Here is a 22,507-nt window from a genome sequence, read left to right on the forward strand (position 1 = left end):
TCCGCACCTTTCTGACTTTACCTCCGACACTGCGAGCTGCAGATGCGAGAATGGGAAATGCTACGCGGATTGCCTATGCTCCTGCTGCTTTTTATTACTTTTCATTTGATCTGAGATGTAAGGTCTGTAAGGCGATTGTCAGGAACAAGCTCGCTAGAATTGAGTATTTTGATTGCTTTTCTTGCTCTTTGAGCTTTTTTGTTCGTTACGCCACGGTGCTACTTCGTATGGGTAGCTTTATAAATTTTGCAAAGCTGAACAATAATTAAGGCAAGCTTGATGCGTTTTAATGTTTTATAGAACGGCTGCGCATGAATGATTAAGATGTCACTGCGCAAATACGTTACCGCTGGATGCATTTTCTGAATATTACAGGCGTGCGCGTTGCCGAAATTAAATTTGCAAAAGACATTCAATTATGCGTGCGGACTGAAGTTTCGGCTTTTACGCGCGATTCTCCGCGTACGCGGGCGTCTAATAAAATCCGGAACTACCGCAGAGCTGCGTAAAAACTCATGGATCCGCATAAATTAAAATTAAAGCGCAGCGCGCTTGTAATTCTGTCCTCGAACGGCCGGCGTGTCGCCAAAAAGAAGAAACAGAAGTAGAAGAAGAAGAAAACAAGCTAAAGCGCATCGGAATGTAGCAAACTCGGGAAGATTAAGAAAAGTAAGAGCATAACCCGGACGAAATTTCCCGAAATATCGAGAGGCGTAAACACCGACCCGTAGCAGCAGCAGCAGCGAAGAACAGAAGGAGAACAGGACAAGCAAACAAAAGCAGAGAGCTCAGACTTTTGTCGTCCAACTTTTCCACCCTCCAGAGATGTAATAGTCATTCAAAGGTCCCGGCATGTCGGCGAATGGGGGCCGCCGCGCGATTAAGCCATTTTAGAGCAGCAGCAGCGGAAGAAAGAGGGCGAGAGACCTATCCCTTCTCGCCAGATGCGGAAACGCAAGTTTCTCGCGCGCGCGCGGCAGTTCTTCTTTCCCATTAAGCGTTCTTCCGTCTGGCCGTTGGTGCGGAGCCAGCCGGCCTGCCGCCGCCATTAAGATGCTCGCTCTAGCGTAAAATGGAGGTAGAAGGAGCTGCTCTCCCTCCCTCCCTCACTCACTTGCCAAAGTACGAGAGAGAGAGAGAGAGGGAGAGAGAGAGAGAGAGTGCCTAGAAAGGGCTAAGGCAAGAGAGAGAGAGAGAGAGAGAGAGAGAGAGAGAAAAGGATGTATTTAATTTGGCGTCTTGAGCTAAGCGTGTCGTACTTGTGTTAAGGGTGTGGGAGTTGAGGGGGGCGATTAAACGGCTCCTCTGTACTCGCCGGCAGTAGGTATTTGCATTGAAAGTTTTCGATTTAAGTGAGCAGCGCCGAGGATATTACTATTATGAAATTGCAGCGCACCTCGTAATGAGGCCGAATATCTCTGACGCGCCGGATTTCAGCGACTACATACACCGCTTCCTCCTAATGCCGAAATAATTGATCGTTCGAGTGAGCGCGTAGAAAAGCTTTATCGATCTCGCTCTGCAGTTGGCAATTTCGAAAAAAGGTGTCATTAGGCGCAGTCGTATAGTATGTATTATATAGGTAACATTGTAAAAATGGACTTACCTTCGTAAATGGTGAGGCTCGCGGTTGCCGATACTGCATCGCCGACTCCGTTCTCGGCCAGGCACTCGTACGCGATGGCGTCACGGTTCGATCTCACTGGCTCGATTCGCAGCAAGGTGCCGTTCTCGTATGGATAGACCATGAATCGATTCGACTGGTTCGTCGCTGTGAACATACAACGGGTTGTTGTTGTTGGATTATATGTGCGTCGATGACGTTAATCAGCGCGCAGTAGTATAGCGAAGCGTATATTTATGCGGAATTGATTTACGTATGTGCCGACACGCTGTAAAATCAGCGATGTTCGAGTATGTAGTATTTAAAAGTTTATACATCCACTCCGGCAATAATTAGCGAATTCCGCACGGGTCCGCGCGCTCGCATTGCAAAAGCTCGGCTCGATCTCCTGGGAATCGCGGCCTAACCGTTAAGCACACTGCTGATAAAGAAAGGGGCGAACTCGCGCTGTGCTGCTTCAATTTTATACGGATTTTGGCCTTGGTAATCCTAACGCTCTGTTTAACCCTTTAATTGGCAAATACAGCGATCCGGCTTTAACGACGTCTACTTTAAAGCTCTCTCTCTCTCTCTCTCTCTCTCTCTCTCTCTCTCTCTCTCTCTCTCTCTCTCTCTCTGTACACCTTTGTTATTCCAAGCTCTGAGGAGGCTGTACTGCAGGGGAGACGATTAGGAAGCTCACACGCGCGAATTTCCATCGAACACACACTCGCTGTTATATATACGTAAGAAGAAACGCTCGCTGGCAAGACCCAGGTATTGAAAACAGCCGTGGCACGCGAGCAACGAATCTCAATTAGAGATAATGAAAGCTCGGCGGGAAAAATAGCCACGCGCTCGTAGTATCAACAACGATATATGCTGTACGAGCGTCGATATGAGCCAGGGATATAATTTATCGGCCGCCGCGTGACGCAGTCACTTTTTCTCATCGTCGCTGTCACACACACACACACACACACACACACACACACACACCTATACACGCGCGATAACAGCTGCCGGTTTTTAAAGCCTATACATATTTTAATCCACCTATACACATGCTCCCTCGCGCGCATTTTTGCGGCCACTTAATGATGAGCTTTAATTCGTTAATGCCCGTGTATACGACGATTCGGCGGTATACACCGCTGCGTTCTTGTTGTCGTTCGAAGCTATGAGATAACGGCTACTACTACTGCGTGTATAGAGGCTAAATTAAAGCGAGAGAGAGAGAGAGAGAGAGAGAGAGAGAGAGAGAGAGAGAGAGAGAGCTGCTCCTGAGAGATAGCAAGGGCGGCCGGTGGCTCTGGAAAAAAATCGCGAGGGGGAGGACGTTAAAGTTTTATATACGCGCGACGGTGGAGCGAAAAAAAATTCGCCTTCGATACGCGACCGCATCTCGATATATATACCTATACGCGCAGTTCCGCGTGAACATTTTTTTTTCTCTGCGGCCTTTTTGCCGCGAAATGCATAACGCGCAAAATAGTTATCGGACTCCCTGTCTTTTTGTTCGTGTCCCACAGCAGTGTGTTCGTTTCGCGGGAGCATTACTTTTTTATTCGCTTTTGAAACATTCATCGCTCTATCGTCATTCCCTTTTGTGAAAAAATAATGAAATGCGCGCGCGAGCGACTGCCGACAAGGCTTGCCGCTGGAGATCGAGAGGAATATTTAATTTTGAATTCGGCGCGCTTTGTGCTGCAGTTTCAGCTCTCTATGTAGCGCGGTGTGTACGACGACTTTTGCGCAGTGTTAAAAATTAATTTTTATTATGTCCCTCTCTCTCGTCGCAGGCTGGGATGGAGCGATTCGCCGCCGCCGCAATGTATTTTTAAACGAGTGTCGACAATATCGATATCGAATCACGATTAATTAATGCTGCGCCGCAGCTTTCAATTAAGTACCAACATTGATCGGATGAAGTATTTATAACGGAAATCTCGCCAGCTCTCAATGGTCGTTCAACCGAGTGTGTACGCGCATATCGAGTGATTTTTATAAGCGACGAGATATCGCGTGGAATATATATTGTACAAAGGTGAGCAGTAGAACTTACACATGATTTTCTTGTTGTTCTTGCGCCAGAATATCTGAGGCGGAGGTGAGCCCGAGGCGCTGCAGAAGAAGCTCGCGATGCCGCCATTCTTCACCATCTGCGACTGCGGCTTCTGGATGAACCTCGGCGGACCTGTTAACAGAGGAGAGGCGAAGGGTCGCACGTTAACGAAGCTCTTTTCGTTTGTTCTTAAATATTACATATGATCATATTATAGAGGGATTCATCGACATTACAAGTAGCTTACGCATCAGCTCTCGAAAGCTTCGGGCTACTCCAGTTCCCGAAAGCTCTCTCGAACCGCTGTCTGCAAGCGTGAAAAAATAACTTCGTGACCGCAACGAAGGAGTATTCGGTCTGCATTACAGAGAGAGTAAAAGTTATGACCCATGAGAGAGAGAGAGAGAGAGAGAGAGAGAGAGAGAGAGAGAGAGAGAGAGAGAGAGAGAGAGAGGGAAGTAGAGGCCACAGGGTGGGTAGATTCCCGTGGCGCTCCACGCTGTGTACCCAGCTACAAAATTGATCTCGAAATTTTGTTATCGCTCGTTTATGGCTATTTTTGCCGGCGAGAGGAGGCACATTTAAGTGCCATTCTCGCTCGTAAAGCGACTTTTACGACTGCGCGGCCGCTTGAGGTCTCCCCGGGTTATCTGATATACAGCCTCGAATAATCATCAATCAGGAGGGAGAAAGAGAGGCTGCGGCCTTATATATATATATATATATATATATATATATATATATATATATATATATATATATATATATATATATATATATATATATATATATGAAACGCGCACACTGTATATATCGGTCAAACGCTTTGAGGTTTGGCCGATAGAATTACGCGGGGAAAATAATAGCAAACTTTTTTCGCATCATCAATGACGAGGATATTTCTCATCCCGCTTCTCCTTCTCGCTAAAATAAAAGGGTCGAAAATATTATGGAATTCCCATTACTTGAAAAAGCCGCGCACGAGGGAAGCCGTAAAAGCCTCGGCGTCTCTCTATATTCCGCGGAAAGTCTCTCTCTTTCTTCCTACATATATTCCGAAGCTGAAAAATTTTCCGCCAACGCCATATCCCGCACGCTATAGAGTCACCCGATTTTCCGGATGAATCATTCATCCGCGCTGTTTTCCGAAGTTCGATCGTATAATTCGCATTAGAAAGCTCGCGCTCTTCATGCAAATTGGCGTCGAGGGTAAAACTGGTAAAACACTTTCTGTATTTACGGGAAAGCACTGTATATAGTAACTATACGTGCAGAGCCCTAGATCCGCCGTTAAAATGTGCGAGAATATACGGTATACGAAGTGCTCTCGAGCGCGAGCGTATCCGGAGGACTTTTTCCGCAAGCTGACCCGCGCGCGAGCTTTGTCGAAAGTTGAGCGTTATACGCATAGCCCAGCAGCGGCGCGGGCTATGAATGTTTTGTGGAAGGAAATAATCCCTCGAAATTAAGTGTCCAGCTTCCTTGATATTCCATTAATCAGCTTTTCGCTCTGCAGGTCGGCAGTATATTTTAGTTTTTGCAAGTTCGATATCAGACCAGCGCAGCGGATACACAACACTCCCTGATTTTCGCTCGCGGGGAGGAAAATAGAACGCCGCCGGTGTTTTATTAACGAGCGCCGGAGTGCAGGGCCGGTAAATATAAGCGCGGAGTAGTCTTGTAAAAGCGGCTACAGTACACAAAGTGCCGACGAGCGGCGATAAAAATAGTAGACTACTCCCGCGGTGTATGTGCTGCACAGACGAAGAGAGCAATATTCATCGTGAGTTAGCGACGGTTAAGTGCGGTTATTTTATTTACAGCCCCGGCCGCCCGAGAGACGTACGAGCGAGTGCACCTGCGACGCTCGCGCGCGCGCGCGCGAGAGAGAGAGAGAAGCATAATTTACGGCCTCGAGCAGGAATTAAAGGACGAGAGCTCGTGCGCAGCTATATACCTGCGGAAAAGTCGGTATCGGTCTGTATCGCGCGATTCTATCGGCAGCTATCGCGCAAATGTATACTATAACGCGGACGTCTCCAGCGCGAGCATTTATTATCGCTTCATATACACGTGGAGTGCATTTGTTTAAATTGTTTACGAAGCATAGTCTAGCCGAGAGCTGCCGTTAATTGAATTCAGCCAAGCGCACACGTTATATACAAGGGCCGGGGTGTCGTTACGAGCGAACGCGCGCGTATTGTGGAGAAATTTAAAAAAAAAGCCACAGCACGTGCGTGACAATATGCGCCGGCGTAATAATAGCCGAAAGTGTGAATAAACCGGAAGAGATATATTTCGAGGGAAAAATCCGCAACGCGACCGCGACGTGTTTAATACGCGAGCTTGTGCGGCTATTGTGTAATTCATTTTCGACGTTTTCGCGATAGACTTTGTAAGCGATATAGGCACCTGTGTAACGTTAAATTATATATATATATATATATATATATATATATATATATATATATATATATATATATATATATATATATATATATATATTATATATATATATATATATATATATATATATATATATATATATATATATATATATATATATATATATATATATATATATAATCGAGGAATGCGATTATGCTCTGCTCGCTTCGTTTGCCAGCGGGGAGGAAAAAGAAGCGATAAGAAAGGAGGACGTGCCCCCTTTTCTGTCTCTCTCTCTCTCTCTCTCTCTCTCTCTCTCTCTCTCTTACTCTGACATTTCTAGCCGATTCTAGCGAGAGAAAGAGATTGTAAAGAAATTCCAGGGCTGCTTCTGCAATCTTTTTAAACGTCCAGATTAAACAGCGGCCAGATATGCGAGATATGAGATAAAAAGTTAAGGAAACAATTCGAGGCATTGTTCCTCGTAATGAGAAGCTCCTCTCTCTCGATGCTCCTTTTGCTGCTGCAGCAGCAGCAGCAGCAGTAGCAGTAGTGCTTCTTAACCTCGCCAGCTCTTGGCTGAAATTACTTTGGGCCAGAAATTGCGCTCCTCTCCACATTTCTGCTGCTAATTACAAGGCAAAAGAAGGACACGTTTTCTTACGTCCATGCAGAACCCAGCAGATTCCACTTTTTCATTCCGCCAGTAGAGCGTGTATAATCAAACATCGATTTCCTCCAGCTATATACACTACGGCGATCATTGCCCGCGTAATTCTCCCGGCAGCTAGCGGTCCCTATATCGAATGTCATCGCTTCGGAGATTTATCCCGACGGCATACCGCGGACACATCCTCGGTTTCCTCCTCTCTCGCGGTGGTAATACTCGCCCATAGGCTTTTCCGTAGCGCTCGGGCGCGTGACGCGAATTCGATCGGGAAGACACGTAATGGCCGCATGGAAGCCGCACTGGCATTCAAAATCAACCGCGGCATTTTTTTCTCTCCCTCACCCCCCGCGAAAAATATTCGAAAATTGCGCAACGGCTATTATTCGCCCGCGAGCAATCAGTCGGGCATTTGTCCCCTCTCGATTTGTACTCGCGAGGATATGACATAATCGTCGAGAGAGAAAAAAAGAGTCACGCGCACGCGAGTTTCCTCGTCCACGAAATTATACCGCAATTTCGAAAACAACAACAGTGCGCGCGGGGACAAAAGACAGCGGAGCAGAAAAATCCGCTACCGCGAGCGCTGCGAGCTTAACGAGGATTAAAAGCCGGAGCTGAAAATTAGATTGGCTCTCTCTCTCTCTCTCCCCGGCGAGCGAGCGCAAGAAATGAAAGTCGCGGAAGAAAGGAAGCGCGGTGCGCGTAGCTGAAAGCGGCCCGCTGCGTGGAATAGAGAAAGAGAGCGAGAGCGAGAGGAAAAAACGAGGTGACGCGCGCGAGTGCGAGAGAATGCGGGCTTTTTTTATTACCCGCTCGCGCGTCGCCCGAGTCCGATTTTTCCTGGAGGAAGAACTCGCGAGCGTGCTGTTTTATTAACCCTTTTCAGCTTGTCTGAGAGGCTTAGTCCCCGTGCTTCTTCCTTTTTCTCTGCTCCCGCAGCTTCCCCCCCCCCCCCGCTCTCAGAGTCGGTTTTACGGGCGTTAAACGATAGATCCGGCGATTGCTAGAATTGAAAAAGTCTCTCTCTCTCCACCCCTCTACCCTATATTGATTCTTAAACGAGCTCGCGGTACCACGCGCTCGAGTACCTGTTGTCCGTTCCCTCGCTCTCTGTATACACGCTTGCTCAACGGGGAGCACAGGTTGATCCTCGGAAAAATATGTATCGCATTCGCCGTGTAAACAAGCAGCCGGTGTGTGCCGCGCTCGTGGAAAAAGCGAACCGACGCGAAGCGCGCGCCGCTGAGGGTAAACAAAAGGGACTACGCGCTGCCGGCATTTAAATTAAATTAAATTAATATTTGCCTTACGCCGAGCTCGCGTCCGATCGCGCGCATTTACATACGCGTGTGTGTATAGCGCGCGCGCGTCGGACGAGCGAAATGCTAAAACGCTTGCGCTTGGCGCCGGCGGCCTCGCAATGCAATTATTTATGATAAACTCGAGCGAGGGCGTTTGCTAGGGAGCGAGGGAGAGAGAAAAACGACAGTTGATTGCGTTTTTCAGGTGCGTGTGCGATCGGAAATTATACGAGAGGCGCTTAAGCGCTACTGGGATTTTTATATTCTCGCGAGAAACGCTATTAGCGATTTTTACGAGAAGGAATATATAAAGCGGCGACGATCGATTTTTCCATTCGCGACTCCGCGCAGTGGAAATATTAAACGAATTTTCTTTTACGACACGGACGGCCCGTGATGAGGGGCGAGTATAGGTCGAGACGATGAGAAGAGGATTGGATTTTTTCCAAAGCATTAATTACCCATTCGATCTTGATTAAAACCGCATCTGCGATTCAAAAGGTGCGAGAATATTCGAGCGTGTAGCCGTATGATTAGCGCGTCCGTCAACGTTTCATCGAAAAAGCCAGCGTCACTGCCAAAAGAGTCGCTAGACACGTATACACACACGTACACGTATATAACGCGGACGGGTTATTACCGGACGATAAAAAACGACGATGAAAAGCGTCGCGCACGTGAGCGGACTGCACAATACGGTCGCGAGAGCTTCGTTTAAATACGCAGTAATACATCATTTATGATAAAATACTGGAAATTACATCGAATATGGAGCGAGCGAGCGCGGGAAATACGATGTGTGTGTGTGTGCACGCGCGAGGACAATATTCATAACATTTCTCTCTCGGCCGGGCGCGCGGCCTACATACTATATAGTGTGTGACGGAGTATGCATTTATCAGATATACACGTCGATATGGAATCGCTTATTGTTTCTATTTTATTTCGTTTTTAGCGAGGAATACTTTCCGCGAATCTTCGACTGACAGAGAGAGAGAGAGAGAGAGAGAGAGAGAGAGAGAAAGAGAGAGAGAGAGAGAGTCGGAGATTACACGCATTGTGAAAACGCAGAGCTGACGGATACGCTTCAAATAAATTAAACGGAAACAAGATTCTCTCTCCAGGCCGATATGCGGGTTTATTTAAATCCGCATCATCCCTCCGTTATTTACTCTTTCGCGAGCACGGATGTGTCTGTATTATAATTAATAAAAAAAAAAAAAAATAGCGACACTATGTGCTATCCAAACACGCGTGTTCGACCTAACACGGCTCGTTCCACTTGATTTCTCTCTCGAAGCGAGATGGAACAGAACAAATGCGTAAGCCTCAAGATGATTAAAGGCAGCGATGGCATTAACGAACGAGTCGAGACAATTAGACATTGACGGACAGATAGCTGCTCGCAGCAGCGCAGCAACAACTCAGCATCCGTTTCCGTTTCGGCTACGCCCGAGCCGTTTAGGGCGTGACTAGACCAACGGGTGAGTACAAGTCCCGGGGAATGTCGAAGTTAGCTGCCGCGAGTGAGAGAGAGAGAGAGATATGCACACCCTCGGCGTGACTTGGCGATTCTGCGTGCGTGGCTATCCTCGATGTATAGGTATATACGTGTATGCAAAGCGATTGTGTTTAAGCAACTTCTAGTCCTCGGCCAGAACGACGCGAGAGAGAAAGGGAGGGAGGGAGAGCGAGAGAGAATTTCCATTAGTCAGAGGCCGGCTAGTCGAATGATTTCGAATCAGCGTGCCTGGTAGCGCGGATAATTCAATTTGAATATGTATTTCAATCCCTTCGTTCCGAACGCCGCATAGCCTCTCCCTCCCTCTACCGTTTTCATATTTTCGTTACGGTGCGCGACGCGTATTTTCGATTCGATTTTTTTCCTCGGCAACTTTTTGCCCGAGATCATACATCCGCTGTTTGTTCGCGAGTGGCGACCCAGAATTATTTTGCCCCGCCGCGTGTGTGTATACGTTCGATTTTCGGACAAGATTTAATTATCCCTCCCGCACTACGCGACGCGGCAAAAAATGAATATTCCGCGAGGCTGGCGCAGTAGCCTTGAACTTTGAATTGTTAATTACAAGGGGGGGGGGGTGAAACAGAGGAGATACCGGCTTTAATTCCGGACTGATTGCAATTGCAAACGATAACCGGATGTATAATTTCAGCAGCGCGGGAGCGAGATATAGAGAAGACGCCGCGGCGGCAACTTATACACTTAATGAGAATTCTTTCCAGCCGTCTTAACAGATTGAAATTTTCACCGACTCTTGCTAGCAGACGAAGAAAAACGGCTTACTCGCTCCCCCTCGTCCCTCTCTCTCTCTCTCTCTCTCTCTCTCTCTCTCTCTCTCTCTCTCTCTCTCTCTCTCTCGGCTGGGCAGAGGCACTTTTCATTAAATATTCCTCGGAACGTCGTCGCTGACTCTGTGTGTGAGTGGGTGGGTGTGTGTATATACCAGCAGCGGCATCAGAAAACGAGGAAGTGGAAATACGCGACGGCGGACTAAAACAACGGAGCGAAGTGAAAAAGACGAAGAGGAGAAAGAGAGAGAGAGAGAGAGAGAGAGAGAGAGAGAGAGAGAGAGAGAGAGAGAGAGAGAGAGAGAGAGAGATTGTTTTGGCCAGACGCCATCGCGATGAATCGAGATAAAGAAAGTTTTCGAGTTAATCATACCATTAGATTTGCTGCTACTGCTGCTGCTGCAGCTTCTCTCTCTCACTCCGACGACGACGACGACAGTAATTGTGACGGTGAATGAGACCGGCGGAAGTTGTACAAGCCCGAGCGTAGAACTACCGCTGTATAATGCCGGCGGATTGCCGAGCCTGCGCCAAATTTATGCAGATGTATGCCGCCGATATTCTAAATAAGTAGGTTCAGCCGGGGAGGCGCTCCGCCTCTCTGTTTCTCCATCTCTCGCCTCTCTTCTCTCTGCGGCGCCGGAATTTTCGAGGAGCCACAGTCGATTTCGTCTTTATCTCTCTCGTTATACATACCACGAAAAGTATAGTCATTCGCGGAGTTAACGACGAAGCTTGTTCTTGTATCGCAATAAGTGCCGGTAAAGCCGATCGCTTCCGAAATTTTTGCTGCCCGCAGCAGCAATCTCGAAATTAACTGGATAAGAAGCCGGGCTCTTTCGGACACCGCTCGAGCAGCAACTCAATAATAAAGCGTTAAAAGCTTCCCTCTTATCAGCCGAGCTGAGAGGAATTTTCAAAACTGATGTCACTGCTTCGGCGCGCGGCCATCAATAAACGACTGGAAAATTGAGAGCCTACAAAGACGAAGAGCAGAAAAAGCCGCTTCGATTTCAGCTGGTACGTCTTGAGCGGAACATTGAATATGCATCACGTTCCGATCGAGAGTTAGAAAGCCGCTCTCTGTTCCACGGCCAAATGGAAAGGTAAATTTGAGTGTTATTGTTCATTTGGGATTTTGCCCGTGCGCGCGAGCAGAATTGAACGTATATCGAACTGCGGAGCCAGCGGAAAAAAGATATAGCAAGAAAGGAAGGATCGTGGTCGCGCGAAATTGCTCTTTCATAAGTAATGGGATTTTGCAGCTTCCGCGCGCGCGACCCACTTTTCCCTGCCACCCCCTCCCGTTCCATAAGTTTTCGAAAAAACGCTGCATACACCTCTCTCCGATAAAAAAAGAGAACCTTCTGCAAACTTATCAAAAAGAGAACAACGGACCATGCGCGTGCGGGCACACATCAATCGCCCACTCGTAACAGTCCAATTATTTTCCCTCCAAAAAGAGGGCGCGCGTTAAAAAAAAAGCCGCGCTTTCGTCGGAAAAATGCGGCTCCGTCTTGCCGCTGCGAAACAAATGGCATAATCAATTCAGCCGAGGCCGCGCGCGAGCGAGCGGACGCGAGGACCGCCATAAATAAAAGCTGAATCGCGTACTACACAGCAGCCGTACAAAGTGCCGGCGTTGCAGCTGCAACCAGGCCTCTCTCTCGCTCTCACGCACAACAACACGAAGCTACATTCGAAAGTTCGGCCGCGTGTAGCGGAGAGAGAGAGAGAGAGAGAGAGAGAGAGAGAGAGAGAGAGAGAGAAAGGGGCAAAAATTTGAAATTCAATGCAACGCCGTTGCCGTGGCCGACGATAAGGGAGAGCAAAAATACACATTAGCGGATTTAAAATTTAGATTCGAGGGGAACAGCCCGGCGATACCAGGTGAAATTGAGTGTAGTGTGCTTGTACATCGAGCCTTTCTTCGCTGTGTGTATGTACCGCAGCCCAGACGCCCCGGCGGCTACTCGCTCTGCGCACGTGCACGTGTATGTCGTACACGAAAAATGTCAAGCTCGATTTCTCGATTCTGTCGCACCTTCTCCTCTGGGTACGAGCATTTTTTATCGTGTGTGTTTCAAAGGGGATACTGCGAATTTCATCACGAACGCAGAATGCGGATCAACGCATCTGCAAAGTTTTTAAAATGAAGTCGTTTTAAAAATTTCGAGCGTTAAACCTCTGCGTTCGCGCGACGTTACTCGCAAAGAACACAATGCATCGTAATAATAAATTCAATTATAACAATGGGGAGTTAAAATACACAAGGGATAATATATATTATATTCGCATGTTTATAAGTACACAATACACAGAATGTTGAAGAAATTCAGTATATCGCTAGAGGGCTGCACTTACTTGACAGGTACGTGATGAATCCTGAATTGCTGTTGTTCTCTGGAAAGAGCGATGTTGAGAGTCAAGTGTTTCCCGCTGCGGCATCACACCGTGAGAGTCTCTATATAATTTTGCGCGCTGCCGATCGTTTCTTTTTCTCTCTCGTTTCCCGCGCTACTCGCGGTCGAGATACAATACACACAACGGGGGCGAAAAAGAGCAAAGCAAAAAAAAATGGAAAAGAAGAGGCAGAGGCAAGCTCGCTCCCTCGCAGGGCGAGGAATGAAATTGCTTCATCGGTATAAGTTGGCAGTTAAGTCGTTGTATTATCACACCGGCAAAAAGTTGCTGGAGGAAAACTCTTGATAGAACTGAAAAGCGAGAGAGAGAGAGAAAGAGAGAAAAGCGAATATACACAGACGAGTTCTGCGTTTTCCCTTTCTTCTTTCTCTCTTCTCGAAGCACTGCTGCTGTGTTGATCTCGTAACGGCTGTAGCGGTACAAGATCGTTAAACGTTATCGACTAATTAAACTCGGGAGTTTCCGTTACGCTTGTACTTTGCATAAGGATATACACCCACCCGAAGAATATACGAAGCGCCATAACCAGACTCACTCGGACACCTCTCGATTTCTCTTCTTTTTTTTCGCGCGAAGAGACACCATTTGCCACTGGGGCGAATCTTGTTTGCAAAATCCTTGGCGCGTCCAAGCCGAATAATGGAAAAGGGATAGCGGCAGTAGTGCGCCGAAAGCCGTTACCGCAGATGACAGAGAGTCTCTGTCGCGCGCAGTAACGTTATTATAGTCAGGTGTTACTTCAGCGCTGCGGCATCTCTTTCTCCGGAAAATCCGAGTGTCTGGAAGAATTTTCCTCGGCGAGAGTGCAGAGTGTATTTGCGGAGGCTAATGTCGCCTCTTACTCGGGGGCAGATTTTATTTCTCAGCGTTATAGTGCAGCCTTTTTCCCTCACTCTCGGTTAAACACAGTTGGACACGTTTTCTAGTCTGCGACGGAGGATCGGGTATGTATGAGGAAGTTTTTTTAAATCCAACGTAAGTATTCGGGGTCAACAACTGACAAATTTCCAGGCCAATTTTCGCATCGTACACGGGCAAAGTGCTTTGTGCGCAATTTTAAAAAATTCATCGTCGTTCGGTACGCATTTATATCGTTCGCGTAGCGTGGAAAACGCCGAGTCGCTTCCATCGAACCTTTGATAAATAGCGCTCGGCTCCGGGCCGCAATCGCTCAAGTCGCGTTGAAAAATTCCCGGCTATGGGGGCGCCTCGGAATCCATCTTCGCGCGCGAAAAAGTAAAGGGACGCAATATCTTCCGCTTAGACGCTGTGTGTAGCTGCTTCAATTAGCCGTGAGCTAAAGCTTGCAGGGCATTAAATTAGCCGCAGCAGCGGCAGGTAGGGTCAAATGAACGAACGGCGACGTGGACTATGCGTCACGCGGACGTAGCATAATGCGAATCTATTACTCAGAGAGTTGGGCCAAGAGAGAAGCTGGACACAAGCTGCTGCTGCTGCCTCGTACGTCTCATTATCGCGGGACGGCCCGCGTCCGTTACAATTAGCCCGAGAACTATGTGTGTATATAACACACATGCGCGCGCGCGGGTATTTACATCGACGCGGCGAGCTTTTTCCGTGCGAGGGAAGAGCCAAGCCCAGCGTGACTAATGAAAATCGCGATTGTTTAAACAAACGCCTCATGTGTTTATATTCGTCCTAATTATCAATGAATTTACATATGAACAGCGCGCGGCGGGATTTAGAGTCGTATGGAGCAAGAGGGAGAGAGAGAGAGAGAGAGAGAGAGAGAGAGAGAGAGAGAGAGAGAGAGAGAGAGAGAATAAGCTTTCGCCGCTCATAATTCGCTCGAGTCTAGCGAGCGCGGCCGCGTAATGCGATTTAACTATTCAGCTTTCGTGTATAATGCTATTAGTTCCGAGAGAGCGTGCGCTTTAATAAGCCACTCTACTGTGTACTACGCCGCTGACAAAAAGAAATTAAAAAATCAGCCAACCATGCGTCAGCTCTAATTGAAAGCTCGAAAGGGAGACAAAAATCGAGACGAGAAAGAAATCACGGCAAGGACGATTCCAAGTCCACTCAACTCTCTCTCTCTCTCTCTCTCTCTCTCTCTCTCTCTCTCTCTCTCTCTCTCTCTCTCTCTCTCTCTCTCCTGCGTAGCAGTAAAGGCAACTAAGACTATTACAGGGAAGTATATACAAGAAGCGGCTCGCATGCGCGCAGGTCCAAAGTACACTTAGTAGTTTCGAGCCTCGAGGGCTTCTGTGTCGAAGAGAGAGAACGTCTCGGGGCTTCTTTGGCGGCTACTGCAGCCCGTTTAAATAAGCCCGGCAGAGAGAGAGAGAGAGAGAGAGAGAGAGAGAGAGAGAGAGAGAGAGTGAGAGAGAGAGAGAGAGTGAGAGAGAGAGAGAGAGAGAGAGAGAGACTGTCAAGCAAAGAGGAGCGAGCAGCACATCCTCTCTTTATATAACGGATGCTAGTATGCACGAGCGCGTTAACTGCCCCCAGTCCGCGTATACACACAGCCAAAGGCAGTTTCGCAGCAACGTGCGTTTACGAGTTGCCAAAGAGGATGGGACAGCTTTATTATTAGTTTTTGCTCTTATGCACCGCACGGGCACGGATTGATTAATCGGTCGAACGCTGTTCATGGATACGCACGTTCGCAAAGGGACTTTAATTATCGGAAAAATTTAATTGAAAAACACACACTAAACGCTGGGCGCGACTGCGCACATCTAGCTTTGAGAAAGAAAGTTTGAACGACTCGTGTAAGACACGGCGACGTCAGCAGCGCGAACTTGTCGAGCACGTGTATTTTCAACTTCGGCGCGGCGCACTTTGAAGAGCCGTAAAAATCGCGACTCTCTCTCTCTCTCTCTCTCTCTCTCTCTCTCTCTCTCGCATACGGCCGGGGATATATACATATAGGCTCGTTGTCGTCATCACGTTCTTTCTCTCTCTCGTGCTGTGATGGGGTTAAAGGCCGAGACGAGGGGGAGGGCGCTAGGTCGGCCGCTGAAAGCTCCAGTGATTGCCTCATAAAAACCGGCCTCTCCGCGCGAGCTTGCGATTGTGATCGCGCTTCTCCTCGAAGGCACCTCTCTCTCTCTCTCTCTCACACTAAAGAACTTATCGACCCACTAGACTATACTCTCTTTTTCTCTTCTCCGAGTGTGTCGATGAAGTACCTCGACACTTCTGTCTCTCTCGCTCTCTATTCTCTAGCTCTGTGGGCTTCGAAAACTTTTTATTTTCTACCTCGGAAAATGCCTACTTCAGCCTGTGTTTCTTTCTCCTGCGCGCAGTCCTCCGGCCGCTCTTTATTTTCTTCCCCGGCAATAAATCGAATAGGATGCGCAAAAGGGGGAGGAATACAGTGTCTAGCCCTGCAGCGGAGATACCACTCGCTATTTCTTCTTTTGGCTGTCCTCTCCACATTCTCCCGACGTTTTTCAAACGCGATCGCTCTGTGATTAATAGCCTCCTTTTGTGCATTGATTTTCTTCGCGCGCCCGTCAGTCCCAATCATCTTTTTACGATCTCCCGAAAACTCACACACACACACACACACACACACACACACACACACACACACACACACACACACACATATATATCCTACTCCTCGAGAACGAAGCTATAGTCGCGCGTTACGTCCCGAGGAGGATCCGCGCAGAATCAATTTGATTTTTAATTACGACTTTTTCAGTTTTCAACGTCAGAGTTGCTCTTGGATAATTAATTCCCGTCACCATGGGCTCAATAAATTCCAAAAGGGAGGGAGAGTGTTGGGGAAACACGAATTAAACTTTTCCGGATTGTTCGAAAGTTCGACCGCGCGCGTAGTAGCGCCGCTCAGAATTCATCATTGCATAATCGATTCTAGTATCAATTATTATGACGACCCTTTTTCGCCACCAAGTTATTTGCAGTGCCTCGGCGAAGTATGCAACCGAGTCGCCCGCGTCGAATAAGGAAACGGATTAATTAAATTTATAATTATTAACTCGTCCAGGTGTCTAAATCCGAAGCGTCCCTTTGAATATTTTAGAACTTGCGAGTGTTCCACTGTTTGTTCTCGATTGCGAACACCCTTTCGATCGCTCTTCAAAATAAGTCTCGTCAAAACAAGCCCGACACATCGACTTTATATCTAATTGTTTGCGGTGCTCGGCGAACGCAGCAGCGGCAGTATCAGCTCCGTCTTTATGGGTCGGGTCGCTCGTTACGGCCAGTGCGCGACAAGCCGCATCGACCCGCCCGCGCTTCCTACGGGACCAGCAATCTTCCTCGCGACGCGCCCATCTCAGATCCTCCCATCTACTTTCTCCCTTCTCCCCCTGAAATGTCTCCTTCGATTTTCGACTTTACACTTCGGGGACTACCACTCGATCTCCCGCTTGTTTCTTTCTTTCTTTTGTTATTCCGAATTCACTCGAAATACTCGACTCTTCCACGAGACTGTACCGACGCGTAATTTTGACACGCATCCGAGGATCAACTTAGTACGCGCCCGACCACGATCATACACCGACGATGTAATATTAAAAAAAAATACACACACGCGGGAGGAAGAAGCGCGTTGTGGGAGAGCATATTGCGAGCTAGCCCGGTGCATTAATGCGCGAGGCTTCGTGATTTATTACGCGTTTACCCGAGGCTGTGCAGCCGCGTCGCTTTCTTCCCTCGGACGAAGACAGACACAGCGCGGGCGGCTCTCTCTTGGTGGAAAAAGCTGAATAAATTAAGCGCGCGCGGCGGATTTTCAGCCGAACGCAGAGAACGCAGCTACTGCCAGATTACAAGCTTGTTTAATGTGCTGGAAGCGACTGCGCGAGCGCGGACTTTTTAATTAATTTTTCATAACTCGAGATTACGTCGCGCCCGCCGGATGGTTGCCAGCGTGTAGGTACAGTGTGTTGGTGTATACATGGCGTGGGCGCGCGCGGGCATTATATATTATACAGGTTTCACGGAAAAAGAGACTTTAGCACACGCGTAACAACGTCGGATCTCCGAAAGGCCGCGTTGAATTTCCAGCTCCGTCTTTTTGCCCATATTCGGCTTGTGTCCCGAAAACGCCCATATATAAGGAAGTTACAAGCAGAGGAAACTCTCTCTCTCTCTCTCTCCCTCGAAACGAAGTCAGGAGTCGAGCAATTTCAGCAGTAGCTAGAGAGAGACTAACGGCCGCGAGATTTCAATTGTCGTGAGCGTAGAAGAGAGAAAGAGAGAGGGAGAGAATTCGCTGGAGCCGGGGCCGGACCGCTAAGAGAGTGGAATTGATTAAATAATTGGCCCTTTAGATTTGGCGCTAGTTTCTGGAATGAATACGCCCCTGGCCGCGAGCCAACTACTCCTCTATATGCTCCGATGCCGGAACAGAGAGACGCCCCGAGAAGAGAGAGATGCGCGAGAGACACCATATCGACTACGTACATATAGCTATAGGTACATCCCTCGACACTCTGTGTACGCGGGATTTGGAAATCCACAACGTCGTCGATCGCTGGGAAGAAGACTGACGCGTTAACGAATCCCCGCTGCAGTATATATATATATATATATATATATATATATATATAGGGGCGGCTCATTAGCGAAGGGCAAAAATTCAATAAGCCGTGATAGAAGACAGAAGGGGGGGGGGGGGCAAGCCGTGCGCCCTCGCGATAACGAGTTCGGCGGTGCTCGATCGAGTTCGAAATTATTCGAGAGGGAAAATGATTTCTGGCTGCGCGCGCGGCTGCCTCTAGCGGCATTGTACTACTTACTCTCTCTCACTCGCGTGATATCCGCTTTCCATGAACTCGTTACACATGATAATAGGCATGCGATCACACAACGATCGCAAGCATACTAATTAGACTTTGCTTTCCTGACGTGCAATTCGCGCTCGCCCCTCTATGTACGTATGTGTGCGGCGGCGAGTGTGTTCGTTTACTGCAGCCCCGGCGAGCGCGTGTGTGCATGTATAACCCGCAGCACGCGCTCTCCTTACGTAATGGGACTTTCTCGAAGGAGTGCTGTAGGCCTAGGCATTTATTGAATATCAGGCTCGCGTTTAACCTCTGACCCGATTTTTTTCCCCGCACGACACACACGTGCTCGTTTGCACGTAGTATGGTTAGCGAAGTATAGAGAGTCGATTCGAGTGAAACTGAGCCAGTTCGGTCGGACACTTGTTACTCTTCTCTTCGATACGTATAGTATAAGCTTCGCGGAAACGAAAGACTAATGAGCTGGAGGTAGATTCAGCGAAAAAAAAAACAGAGAAAGGGGAAGAGATAGCTTTTGCAAACAGCAGCAGATAATGGGCATAAATATCGCCGCGGGATTTGCGGATTTATATTTCGCTGCCTCCAGCAGCAGCAGCGAGCACTTCTGCTATCAGCTATCTCATTTGCATCGAGGAATTTACCGCGGACTGAGAGGCGCAAAAAATTGAAGCCGCCGGAGAGAGGTTAAGCGTTTTCTCTTTCCTCGATGTGCAATATATATACCTATTGAAAAATGACGGGCGCAAATGTAGTGGCGATAGTCCCTGCGAATGAAATATTATCACTCGGAGGGAGAGAAAGGGACGGGTATTCTCGCGGTCGGTCGCGCGGAATATTGCGCCGTCTATTTTTTGCCTCGATTGTTATACCGTCAGCAATGGATCCGAAGGAACATTATAGATCACTCGGTTCTTGAATGCGCGATGAAATTCCGATGATTAAATTTCGATCAGTCGGCGAGTTTTAAACGTGTAAAATCGAATCAATAGAGAGAATCTGTTTGTCGAGAGTATAAACTATATGTGTAATAAATTTTGATCAACAGACCTTGATTAAGTATCAGTGAACATACTTTCAAGCATACTTGTGCACAAATGCTTATCGATTGTATTACGCGATTTGCTTGGAACCGTGAGTATGTAAATTAATTAACGTATATTTTCTGGCGTATTACAAAAGCCCATAATCCAATTACAGAAAGGGGGAGATCACGTAATCTGGAAAAAATCGGCTTGAACTTTGACGAGCTCTTGCGAAATTAACCGAGTGATGTGCCGTAGCAAAGGCCTCGTCCCTCTCTCTCGCGAGCTGAATCGGGAGATAGAACCGAGGCTTTTTATTCGAGTTTTATGATTTAAATCGCACACTCCGCATATTCTCCCCCCATCGAGTAGTCGCGCAATCGCGTCAGCAGTTGATTTTATGCTCGATTTTTACGGCCCTACGTGCGCTCCTCTCTTACAGTCGCTTTTTCTCTACGCGACTCTTTGTCCCTGCGCTGCTGCTGCTCTGACCGCTGTGTGTACGCGTTACTGTACAAACCTGCGATTACCGAGAACTTTCCCTCCGATTGGTCGCCTATATAGGTTTCGACGCGTGTATAACATAGTGTACACACTATCCGCGGGTGATTGATATTTGGTTATGTTTTGCAGTGATTAGTCCGGCGAATTTCGTTTGGCGCAATTTTCCATTAATTAGGCATTTGTTGCGCGAATTAATTAATATACATGCGCGCGAGCTTGATTGACGCTGATTTTGTCGGATGGGAAATATACATACGGCGACGAGTATCGTTCGCGCGTGGAATACTATATCAAACGAATATTGGCGGCGGCAAATCAAAGCTTGCGAAAAAGGAACAAAAAAAAAGAAGGACGACCGATAGGACGCGGTGAGGGGGGAGGGGGATAACAATCGATACTCAATTACAGGGGAAACAAATATTTAGACTAGCGGTGTGCGCGTGTGTACGTATCACCGCAAATTCGTCGGGATTCCCTTTTGATGTATAGCGGCAGCATCAGCTCTCTCTCTCTCTCTCTCTCTCTCTCTCTCTCTCTCTCTCTTTCTCTCTCTCTCTCTCTCTCTCTCTCTCTCTCTCTCTCTCTCTCTATCTGCAAATGGAAATCGTAACGACCCGATAATTGCGATTAAGGAGATAAATAAAGATCGTCTCTACCCCCTCGCGAGAGCGGCAGTGGCGGCGGCGGCAGCATTCACCCCATATATTGATTCGGTACAGTGTGTATATAGCGCGGGAGGCGCGCGCGCGGAGGCGAAGCGCAATATCGCATTTTAACCTCCTTCCTAATTTATGGCGCAGCCTTATAGCCTTTCCCTGCTGCTAAAGCGAAACGCAGCAATAACGCGCGCGAGAGAGAGAGCCTGTGTGTGTGTCTCTCTCTCTCTCTCCCTCTCTCTCCCTCTCTCTCTCTCTCTCTCTCTCTCTCTCTCTCTCTCGAGGTAATCTCGGTTTAGGGCCAAGAGGAGCGAATCTCTCGCGGCAAATCTTGAGAGTGCGAGTGGCAAAGACAAACGCGTCGCGTCGCTTTACGTATACGTATACATATCCGAAGTGAGATGTGTATCTCCGATATTATAAATTCGGTGTCACCATCCGCAGCGGCGCTAATCGACGGCTCTCGTCATTATTAGCATCTGCAGCAGTCTCGGGTAATCGATACGCGGGTCAAAAGGTCATTTACATCGCGGTTCTCTCGCGAACGCTGATGCGGTTATATACAGCGTGATCGCATATGATGCACAGACGACGCGGGGAATAGCGTTTCGGTACCATTTAATTGGGTTGGGCGAGGATACATTTTTAAACAATGCCTATAAGAGAGATAGAGAAGCCTAGGGAGAGAGAAGCGGAGGCGTTAGCGCTAAGTCCTGGCGGGGGTCATATTTTACGGCGGCGAAATCGCGATAATCCCGAGAAATCCAACCGGCCAGCTGCGCGTGTCTCTCTCTCTCCGTGGCCCTTCGTCTGTATCTTTTATTCATAAGATCGTTTGTTCGGCCAACAAGCGCGTCGTGGATAATTATGCGCGCGACTGCGGTAGAATTAGCGGACGGAGAGCCTGTCAAAACACGAGCCGGTAACGATATAAAGCTCGCGACGGTGTTCCAAGAAAACAGCTCGCTGAGATATAAAGCCAGTCTCTGCGCTCTCTCTCTCCCTCTGAGAATTAATCAATTTATACCACACTATCATCAGAGCTGACCGAAAAGGTCACACACACACTGCACACGTACTCAGATGGCGCTGCAAGCTCGCCTCGACTTCTCTCACTCTCTCGTGACTCGACATTAGCCTATTACGTATACGCGAGCGTGCATGCAGTCTCATTTTTCAGAAAAGCACGCTGTGGAGCAGCCATAGCGTACTCACATCATATAGCTATGCGTGTCCCGGCAATTCCCTCGACGCTAGCGATCGATGCTGGCGCACGCGAGCTGCACTACTGTACGTACGTCGGTGGCGGCGAATCGAAAGGGTGTGTGCCGCGATTGATACGGCGCGGAGAGAGAGGTGGGCTTTTTCAGGATTCGAGTGTGCCACTGCTGATGGTGGACGACGACGTTTGGTTGGGATTCGGTCCTCGCGTGCGCGGCCTAATGAGTTTTCCGCGAATGTGTGTCTTTAATTGTTTCGCGCGCGCCGCACCGCCTTATCTGCGTGCTGGTTTGATAAACAGCGAGTGCTGCGTGCTCTGGAGTGCGATGTATAAAAGCTGCTGATATTACTCGGGATTTCGGCGATCGTTTATCGACACATCTTTGCATATTCTACGGAACTGTCTCTCACGGCGGTGGGGAGGGAGAACGAAATCAGGCCGCCGACTACCAAACTGGAACCCGATTCTTCTCTCGTCGCGTGAATAATTCCGCGGCGCGTATTTAATATGCTTTCCTTAATTAGCCGGCGGCACACTCAGGCCATCCTGCACAGTTCATCGATCCTTATGCATGCATTACCTCGCCGCTAACGTA

The 22,507-nt window shown here is 48.1% G+C and overlaps 1 protein-coding gene across 12 annotated transcripts in view; it reads right to left on the bottom strand.

The window, feature by feature from the left end:
• LOC100121249 (tyrosine-protein phosphatase Lar) overlaps window positions 1–22,507 on the bottom strand; it is a 321,079-nt gene that overhangs the window by 84,763 nt on the left and 213,809 nt on the right. For 10 of the 12 annotated variants that reach the window (XM_032598649.1, XM_032598645.1, XM_032598644.1 and 7 more), the window contains 3 exons: window positions 12,702–12,740; window positions 3,669–3,800; window positions 1,607–1,771 (listed from right to left, as the gene is read on the bottom strand). In XM_032598649.1, the coding sequence (XP_032454540.1) occupies window positions 1,607–1,771; window positions 3,669–3,800; window positions 12,702–12,740 (336 nt within the window). The remainder of the gene's footprint in view (window positions 1–1,606; window positions 1,772–3,668; window positions 3,801–12,701; window positions 12,741–22,507) is intronic. The other 2 variants (XM_032598646.1, XM_031926500.1) reach the window with 1 other exon arrangement.

Source organism: Nasonia vitripennis, chromosome 3 (assembly GCF_009193385.2).
Source record: "Nasonia vitripennis strain AsymCx chromosome 3, Nvit_psr_1.1, whole genome shotgun sequence".
Classification (NCBI taxonomy): Eukaryota; Metazoa; Arthropoda; class Insecta; order Hymenoptera; family Pteromalidae; genus Nasonia; species Nasonia vitripennis.